Raw genomic sequence first — 9,762 nt, forward strand, 5'->3', positions numbered from 1 at the left:
TGGCGCGGAGAACTCTGCAAAACAAGAGGCTGAGGATTGGCTTAGCGATAAACCAGTTCACGCCGGAGCCCAGCGAGGGAGCGTCTCGGTCGGACCCGGCCGCTCGGCGGGACTCTGAGGAAAACCTACCACCAGGCAAGAATCCCCCTCTGCGCCCCTGGGGTGTGGGGGCCCGCTGTTCCCTCCCCTCAGCCTTCTCGCCGGCCTGGACGCTGTGGCTCTGGGGGTTCTCCGAGGCGCGCGGAATCTCGGGTGCGGGCCGCGGAGGGCCAGGGGCTGTGTTGGGCGGGCGGGAAGCTCGTCCGCGCTCGGTTCCGGGAGTTTTTTAAAATGTCGGCCGCGAGACAACTTGGAGTGGGGCTCGCGATATGGGAGTCGGAGGACATTTCTGTCAGTAAAGGGGTTTCGAGGGCGCCCGCTGCGTTCCCTTCCTGCGCCCGGGCCCGGAGCGGGCGTCGTCGTCGTCGGCGTCTCCGGCCTCCGGGAGCGACGTAGGTCGGTCGCGCGGAGACTCGGTTGGGACGGCTGGGGCCGGGCCGCGGAGGACCGTGTTCGCGGAAGCGGTGTCGCCGCGGCCCCAGGGCGGGTGGGCCGGCGGGGCAGTCGGGCTCGGGCGGCCGCTCTCGCGAGGCGGGACGCGGGCGGGCGGGCGGGCGCGGATTTGGGCGGGAAGCCGAACCCCGCCGGCGCCCACCCCCTGGCTTTCGCCCGGCTAGGTGGACGCCGTCTGTCATCATGGGTAAAGGAGACCCCAACAAGCCGCGGGGCAAGATGTCCTCGTACGCCTTCTTCGTGCAAACCTGCCGGGAAGAGCACAAGAAGAAGCACCCCGACTCGTCCGTCAACTTTTCCGAATTCTCCAAGAAATGTTCGGAGAGATGGAAGGTGAGTCGGGAATACAGACGCGAGCTAAGGGTTTTCAGGTGTGTTTGGGGGCCAGGACATGAAGCAGGGCAGTTGACTTGTAACTTTCAGCTCTCTCTCCTGATGACTGGCTCGAATATTCTGTTTAGAGTTTTAGGCAGATTACTTTAGGTGTCTGCTTAAGAGTACTAAAGCAAAAGGCTGTTAGCTAAGGGAAATGGGGCCGTTTAGATGGGCTTTTGGATGTGTATAGCTTAGTTTTGCTGTGTTTGTAACTGCCCTCGTCATGCCCACAGACCATGTCTGCAAAGGAAAAGTCGAAGTTCGAAGATATGGCAAAGAGTGACAAAGCTCGCTATGACCGGGAGATGAAAAATTATGTCCCCCCCAAAGGTGACAAGAAAGGGAAGAAAAAAGATCCCAATGCTCCTAAAAGGCCTCCGTAAGTTTTTTGTTCGTTTTTTTAACATCGCTCAAATTGCCCCTTGGTTTTTCAGTTTATTAACTCTGTTACTTCCTTTCAGATCTGCCTTCTTCCTGTTTTGCTCTGAACATCGCCCAAAGATCAAAAGTGAACACCCTGGTTTATCCATTGGGGATACTGCAAAAAAATTGGGTGAAATGTGGTCTGAACAATCAGCCAAAGATAAGCAACCATATGAACAAAAAGCAGCTAAGCTAAAGGAGAAATATGAAAAGGTACACTTTTTAAAGCCAGGGTTAAAATTAGGTAGATATTTTCTGAAGTATGTTAGAAGTAGATAGATAGTAAGTGGTAGAAAGTTGGGAAGTGTAGATAATCATGTATTAGTAGCTGTCAGCTGTGCTTTGTACAACTTAGGCAGAACAAACTAATTGAGAAATCTCTCTTTTGACTGAAATCAGTGTTATGGCCCTGGTAGGTTCCTGCATAGAGACTCATTTGTGGTTATATAGGCCTCTTAGTTTGAAAAAGTGGAGGGCCAAATGTACTTTATGTAGATACATCAAAAATGTGAAGTTGAAGGGGCGGGGGGGGGGGGGGGAGCTAAGTGAGGTAAATGTATGTTAGTAGTGAAAGTATTGACATTGATCTCATACCTCCCCATAGTTTTACATCATAAGCTTCCTAAAGCCTAGAGGGAACAAATGCTGTCAAAAATAATTTTTTAGACAGTTGCCAGGGTTATTGGTCAATAATCTTAAGATTGTTTACACGTAGTGGTTTTCAGTTGAGAAATGACACCGGATGTTGATTTTCTTTTCTTGACAATATTTCAGGATATTGCTGCATACCGTGCCAAGGGCAAAAGTGAAGTGGGAAAGAAGGGCCCTGGCAGGCCAACTGGCTCAAAGAAGAAAAATGAACCAGAAGATGAGGAGGAGGAGGAGGAAGAAGATGATGATGATGAAGAAGAGGATGAAGATGAAGAATAAAGGCTGTCCTGTAATGATGTGTGCGGAGTATGTGTGTGTGCTCTCAGGCAATTGTTTTGCTAAGAATGTGAATTCAAGTGCAGCTCAATATTTAGCTTCAGTATAAAAACTGTACAGATTTTTGTATAGCTGATAAGATTCTTTGTAGAGAAAATACTTTTATAAAAAAAATGCAGGTTGTAGCTTTTTGAGAGGCTACTACATACAATTAGATTTTAAGGCTTCTGATGTTAAATGTTTCTAAATATTTAATGGTTTCTTTAATTTTTTGTGTATGGTAGCACAGCAAACTCATAGGAATTAGTATCAATAGTAAATTTTGGGTTTTCTAGACTGTTGCATTTTGTTTTTTTAAAAAATTTTTGTAATAAAATTATGTATATTATTTCTATTGTCTTTGTCTTAATATGCTAAATTAGCTTTCACTTTAAAAATATTTAGGGTCTGGAACCCTGTCAACTTCATTGCATTTCTGCCTCATCGTTCTTACACACACCTGAGTTAGTGAAATGTTTGGTTAAAAGAAAGTCAGATACACACAAGTCATCTACAAAGTGTTCTTTAAATATCGGATCTGGAATTTAAAGAACTTTAAAATTGTATGCAGTTTACAAAATGAATGTTTTTTTGACATTTCTATTCTTTTATTAGCTAATTTGTCCACAACTCAGGGTTGTAGTTTTTTTTAACAGTTTATCTTAAAGGCAACATTAATAATATGAAGCAGAGGAGCTAGTACAGTGAATCTATACCTATAAACAAATTTTAAAACATCATTAGTAAAAAGTTTTACATTTTCTGGTAATGAACTACTCAAGGTAGAGTACCGGGGTTAAATCTTTTGAAAATTGTTGTGGTCTTAAGCTTTAGAATTCTGGGTAACTTAAGAAAGCAATTGATAATGAATATTGTGATCTATAACAAATTTGACTAAATTTCACTAGGATTTATACAAGGGAAAGAAGATTTTTGAGAAATGTTCATTTGAGGAAGCAGTTTATATTTGAATTTAGGTATTTTGAGTAGTTATCAGGCTATTAGTGAAAGCTGACCATCTGTTGGCTAAATAATGTTAATTTTATAATTAAACCTGACAATCTTGGTTTCCTATCAAGTTTTAAAATAGCCAAAATTCATATCCAACCATGGGAGCCTTGGTTGTCATGCTATATGTGGAATCTATTTGGTAAGGATTATTTCATAAAGTAAAGTTTTAATTAGAAGTGAGGCATTAGTATAGTGACCAGAGCAAATGGACTCAAGTAGAACTAAACCCCTTTATAATTGCCCAATAGTAATCCTAATGGTTATATATTCAAATGGATTTTTGGTGATAGAATGAAATCTGATTTTATATTTTAAAAAATATTTTCTCTCATGTGACTTAATACTAAAAAATTGCTAATACTGTATATTTTAGACATCCCTAGGTCTGGATCCCAGTTCCCCAGTTCTACCAAATATTAGCTGCATGAACTTTACCTCAGCTTGCTTCTCCCCATTTGTAATTTGGGATTAATACCTACTTCACAGTGTTTTCATGATTAAATGAGAATGTTATAAAGTATTTAAAAAAAAATACAGAAGAAATGTTTAGGAGTTTTTAAAATTGAACCACAGGAAAAGTCTTGTTTCCCTAATGATTTCTAAGTCTATAGTTAGGTCAATGAGTCAGGCTTATCAGGTTCCTTGTTACCTTTTTTTACCTTTTGAGGAGCTTTTGTGCCTGCTTTCATTCTGTTTTCTACATAAAATATGTTTCCAAGTTAAGAATGACTTGATCACGAGCTGCTCCAGAATAAGCTCAGGGTTTCAGATGAGTCATGTTTTGTATTTTGTAAGGATGGATCAAAATTTCAAATCCCTCTAAAGATTAGATCAGTAAGTTTCCAAGACTAGGTGACTTAGAGTAGTTATATTGGAAAGTACTGAAATGGTAATTAGAATGAGGTTCTATCCCAGACCAGTATGTACTTGGAGGTATATTTATGAAGACCACTTTTTCCCTTTTATAGAATAGGTAATATCTTAATGGTACAAAATGTGAAAGGGCTATGTATTGGATAGTTTATATCCTTAATTCCCAGCTACATGATTCTCCCAGGAGGCAATCCCAGTAATGCAATAATATATCCTTTAACATAATAGGTCTATATATTAATATTCCATAAATTGAAGCTTACTATACATGTTATGCCCCTTATTCTCATCATTGTAGAGATTGTTCGTACACAGTCATTTAAATAACTATCTGCATAGTATCCCATTGAATATAATTTAACCAGTTCCCTAAAGTTAGGTTTTTGCGTTTTGTTTTTTGCTTTAAGGATAATGTTGCTGTGAATATCATTGTAGGTGATTTCAAACAATCCTATAAAAATATTTAAAAGTTTGTACATTTTGCCCTGGCCAGTTTGGTTCAGTGGATAGAGCATCAGCCTCCAAACTGAAGGGTCCCGGGTTCGATTCCGGTCAACGGCACATGCTGGGTTGTGGGCTCGATCCTCAGTGGGGGACTTGGGAGGCAGCTGATCGGTGATTCTCATCATAGATGTTTCTCTCCCTCTTCCACTCTGAAATCAATAAAAATATATTTAAAAAAATAGATAAAAATAAAAGTTCGTACATTTTAAAATTTGCTAATTCTGACAGCTAAAATCTGTACTTGGTTTATGCTAGAAACTGCTCTTCTGCTTTTACCTTATTGAAACCTGCCAAAATTTTTCTCAGAGGTTGTACTAATATATAATATATATTCCACAGCAATGAATAATAGCTTACCCATTTCCTCATTTCAGCAATGTAATAGTTCTCAAATTTAATCTTTGCTACTCTGACACATTAAAAATGGTTCCTATTAGGAATTTAGCTTATAATTGTTTAAAAGTCATTTGTGTTTCCTGTGGTTTTCTGTCTCATTGGTTTTTAATTGATAATTTGTGGGAATTAAGGAAAATGACCCTTTGTGACATGCATTGTAAATATTTTTGTCTTTGTTATTTGTCTTTGATGCTTTTATCATGCAAAGATTTATTTTTATGTAGGCAAATTTATTTAGTGGCCGTGGGAGGCCTTCCCCACTCAAATATAAAAATTTGTTTTCTTTTAAAAAATTATTTGATTCAATATTTGATCCTTTAGGAATTAATTTTGGTGCAAGGACCAAGGTAGGGGTCAAATTCATTTCTAGATAGCTACTGCTTCTGATCTTTTAATCTATAGAAACTGGGTGCTGGGTTAGAAGATCCTAAGAACTTTTACATATCAAAGCAGTCACTTGCAAACTTGCTCAGATGACAGTGTGCCTTTTGTGTTTGCTTTGTCTTAGGATAGTATGACTAGAACATTATCTTAAACCTGGCTTTCTATTACTATATATGCCACTGAAAGTGTTTTTTACAAAGCAGCAATGATTTTATTTCTTGGGGAATAGCAAGAAGAAAGCTAAAGGAACTGTGTTGCCACTGTATAACATTCAGTCCCTTTAAAAGAAAACACATCTCTGGAAATAATTTGTGGACTAGTTTTCATGAGATTCCTATTGGAGACTATGGATGAGGTGAAGTGAGGAGCAAGAAAGTAAGCTCTATAAGGACAGTTTTTTGTTTGTTTGTTTGTTTGTTTTTTGTATACTGGGGTCCCCTCTTACCTGGTTTCACTTTCGAAGTTTCAGTTACCTTTGGTCAAAAGTATTAAATGGAAATTTCCAGAAATAAACAATTCATAAGTTTTAAATTGCACTCCATTAAAAAAAAATTTTTTTTTTACTGTTGATAGTATTACAGATATATCCCATCCCACCCCCCCTTTACTCCCATCCTCCCAGGACCTAAGCCCCCACCCCTACCAGGTTTTACCACCTTATTGCCCATGTCCATGGGCTATGCTTATCTATACTAATAAAAGCCTAGGTGGCTCTTGTGTGATGACATCACAATATGGCCACCACAAGATGGCCACGTGCACAGTGGAGGCGGTCACTCTGTGTGGTGAGTCCTGGGAGTCCCATGGCTCAGTGTGGTGTGGAGGAGGCCGGTCCTGGTGGCTCCACTGCCTCGCGCAGAGGAGGCAGGTCCCAGCGGAGAAAGTGGGTTGCGTCAGGGGAGGGCAGTTGTGGGTGATCGGGCTGGCAGGGGAGGGCAGTTTGGGGGCGTTCGGGCCAGCAGGGGAGGGCAGTTAGGGGTGACCAGGCCAGCAGGGGAGCAGTTAGGCATCAATTGGGCCGGCAGGAGAGCAGTTAGGAGGCAATCAGACTGGCAGGCAGAAGCAGTTAGGGGCAATCAGGCAGGCAGGCGAGTGGTTAGGAGCCAGCAGTCCCAGATTGTGAGAGGGATGTCTGACTGTCGGCAGTCGGACATCTCCTGAGGGGTCCCAGATTGGAGAGGGTGCAGGCTGGGCTGAGGGATACCCCACCCCCCGTGAACGAATTTTGTGCACGGGCCACTAGTAAGTATATAAGTTCTTTTCTTGTCCCTCCAACCCCACATCAAAGTATGTCAATCCTGTTCCATGCCTCCATGCTTTGGGTCTTATTTTGTTGGTCAATTCATTTTGTGTATTAGATTCCACAAATTAGATCATGTGATATTTGTCTTTCTCAGATTGGCTTATTTCACTTAGCATAATTGTCTACAAGTCCATCCATGCTGTCCCAAAGGTAAGAGAGCCATCTTTTTTTATAGCTGCATTGTATTCCATTATGTAAATGTCCCAAAGCTTTTTTTATCCACTCATCTACTGATGGGCACTTGGGCTGTTTTCATATCTTAGCTATTGTAAATTGTTTTGCTATGAATATAGGGGTTCATATATTATTTCTGCTTGGTTTTGGGGGAGTTAGGATATATTCCCAGAAGTGGGATTGCTAGTTCAAATGAAGTTCCATTTTTAATTTTTTGAGGAACTCCATACTGTTTTCCATAGTGGCTGCACCAGTCTGCATTCCCAATAGCAGTGAACTAGTGTTCCCTTTTCCTCTGCATCCTTGCGAGCACTTGATTTTTTGATGATAGCCATTCTGGCAGGTGTGAGGTGATATCTTATTGTGGTTGTAATTTGCATTCCTCTGATAATTAGTGACTTTGAGTATTTTTTCATATGTCTCTTGGCCATTTGTATGTTCTTTTCAGAGAAATGTCTATTCAAGTCTTCTGCCCAATTTTTAATTTGGATTGTCTTTCTTTTGTTTAGTTGTAAGAGTACTTTATGTATTTTGGAGATTAAACCCTTATCAGATATATCATTGGCAAATGTGTTCTCCCTTACAGTGGGTTCCCTTTTCATTTTGATGGCAGTTTCTTTTGCTGTGCAGTTTTTTATTTGTATGGAATACCATTTATTTACTTTCTCCTTGATTTCCTTTGCCCTAGGAGCTGTATAGCAAAAATTCTGCTACGTGAGATGTCTGATATGTCATTGCCTATGTTTTCTAAGATTTTTATGGTTTCATGCCTTACTTTTAAATCTTTTATCCATCTTAAGTTTATTCTTGTATATGGTGTAAGTTGGTAGTCAGGTTTCATTATTTTGCGTGTGTCTGTCCAGTTTTCCCAGAATCATTTGTTGAAGAGACCGTCTTGACTCTATTGTATGTTCTTAACTCCTTTGTCAAATATTAATTGGCAGTAATAGTGTGGATTTAGTATCTGGCGTCTCTGTTCTAATCCATTGGTCTATATGCCTGTTCTTGTACCAGTAGTAGGCTATTTTGGTTATAATGGCTTTGTAGTATAGTTTGTTATCTAGTATTGTGATCCCTCCAACTTCATTCTTCTATCTCAAGATTGCTGCAGCTTTTTGGGGTCTTTTATGGTTTCATATAAATTTTTGGAGTATTTGTTCTAGTTCTGTGAAATGTGAATTGTAAATATTAGCAATGAATTCAAATGTCCAAAGAAAACATGTCTACAGGTAAAATTCTGCCCAAGGTTCACCAATTTGCCCCTTTTATAAATTGAATAGTATAGGTGAATATAAGATTATTAATATTTACTTGAAATAGGGTTGTTGAGAAAAGTTTATGTATGCCTTCCAGCTAAACATCTATCTATATAATAGAGGAATATGCAAATTAGCCGGGACACCATAACACCATGACCAAACAGCAGGACCTGAGGCTGCATGGCACCTGGCTGGGGTGAGGGACCTCAGGCCGTGCCCCCCGCCTCATGGGGCTTGACAGGGGACCTCAGGTTGTGCCCCCTGCCCAGCAGGGCTTGACGGGAGACCTCATGCTGTGCCCTTTGCCCCAGCAATGGGCCGGGGGACCTCAGGCTGCGCCTCGCGCCCGGCAGGGCTTGATGGGGGACCTGAGGCTGCACGCCCCCCCCCGCCTGGAGGGGATTGATGGGGGTGGGGCCAGCCGGGTCTGGGTCTCCTGCATTTTCGAAGCACATGCAGATGGTGGATGGGGACTTGACTCTAGGTCCCGTGGCATGCCCCAGACTCTGACAGGGGGGAGATTTTCATATACATTTTACTAATTTCATCTCTGACACTTCTATTATAGAGAAAGGGCAAATAGCAATATTAAAATATTTCCTCTAATTAATTCCCTTTTAATGTGCATGAATTTTGTGCACCGTGCCACTTGTTATTTTTATAGTTGTCTAAGAAACTCTCCTTGCCCTCAATGGAAACTCATCTATCTTCTTATCCTGTAGTGTAAACATAAACATAGACATTATTTCTGAGGTTGTAATGGAATTACCTTGTGCTCCTGGGCCTTTTTTCTTAAGGATTTACAGTGCAAACTTCTCTTTTAGTGAGCCTCATCCTGGGACTTACATCTACAGCATAGTGGCTCAGGCCCAACCAGCATGGTTCAGCAGTTGGGCGTTACCTATGAACTAGGAGGCCGAGGTTCAATTCCAGGTTAGGGCACATGCCCAGGTTGGGGCTCGATCCCAGTGGGGAGTGTGCAGGAAGCAGCCAATTCTCTCTCATCATTGCTGTTTTTATCTTTCTCTCCCTCTCCCTTCCTCTCTGAAATCAATTAAAAAAAAAAAAATAGTGGCTCAGGAGCACAATTAGGTTGCCACATTAAAAGGAAAAAATATTTTCTAAGCAATATGTAGCATCAAATTTCAGAACTGGAAAAGAGCTTTATATCAATTGGACCAGTCTCCTTCAGGGAGACATGGTGGTCAACTAGGAGAATGTCCTAGGGCAGTGGTCGGCAAACTCATTAGTCAACAGAGCCAAATATCAACAGTACAACGATTGAAATTTCTTTTGAGAGTCGAAAACCGACTTCTGCGCATGGGCTACGAAGTTTCAATCGCACTGTACATGCGCGCCCGCATGTGGTATTTTGTGGAAGAGCCACACTCAAGGGGCCGAAGAGCTGCATGTGGCTTGCGAGCCGCAGTTTGCCGACCACTGTCCTAGGGCAGCTGGTAAGAGAGAGTCAAACATTAATTCATTCAAATTTATGTGCTATTCTTTGATTCTCCACATTTTTCTAATCATGATGGGATCGCT

The 9,762-nt window shown here is 41.3% G+C and overlaps 1 protein-coding gene across 1 annotated transcript; it reads left to right on the top strand.

The window, feature by feature from the left end:
* Nucleotides 1–15: 15 nt before the first annotated feature.
* HMGB2 (high mobility group box 2) lies at nt 16–2,665 on the top strand. Its single transcript, XM_008155238.3, has 5 exons — nt 16–135; nt 717–885; nt 1,161–1,306; nt 1,389–1,563; nt 2,125–2,665. Exons 2-5 carry the CDS (start codon nt 736–738, stop codon nt 2,278–2,280), a joined length of 627 nt encoding a protein of 208 aa, XP_008153460.1. The 5' UTR covers nt 16–135; nt 717–735; the 3' UTR covers nt 2,281–2,665.
* The last annotated feature ends 7,097 nt before the right edge of the window (nt 2,666–9,762 follow it).

Source organism: Eptesicus fuscus, chromosome 6 (assembly GCF_027574615.1).
Source record: "Eptesicus fuscus isolate TK198812 chromosome 6, DD_ASM_mEF_20220401, whole genome shotgun sequence".
In the NCBI taxonomy this organism is placed as follows: domain Eukaryota; kingdom Metazoa; phylum Chordata; class Mammalia; order Chiroptera; family Vespertilionidae; genus Eptesicus; species Eptesicus fuscus.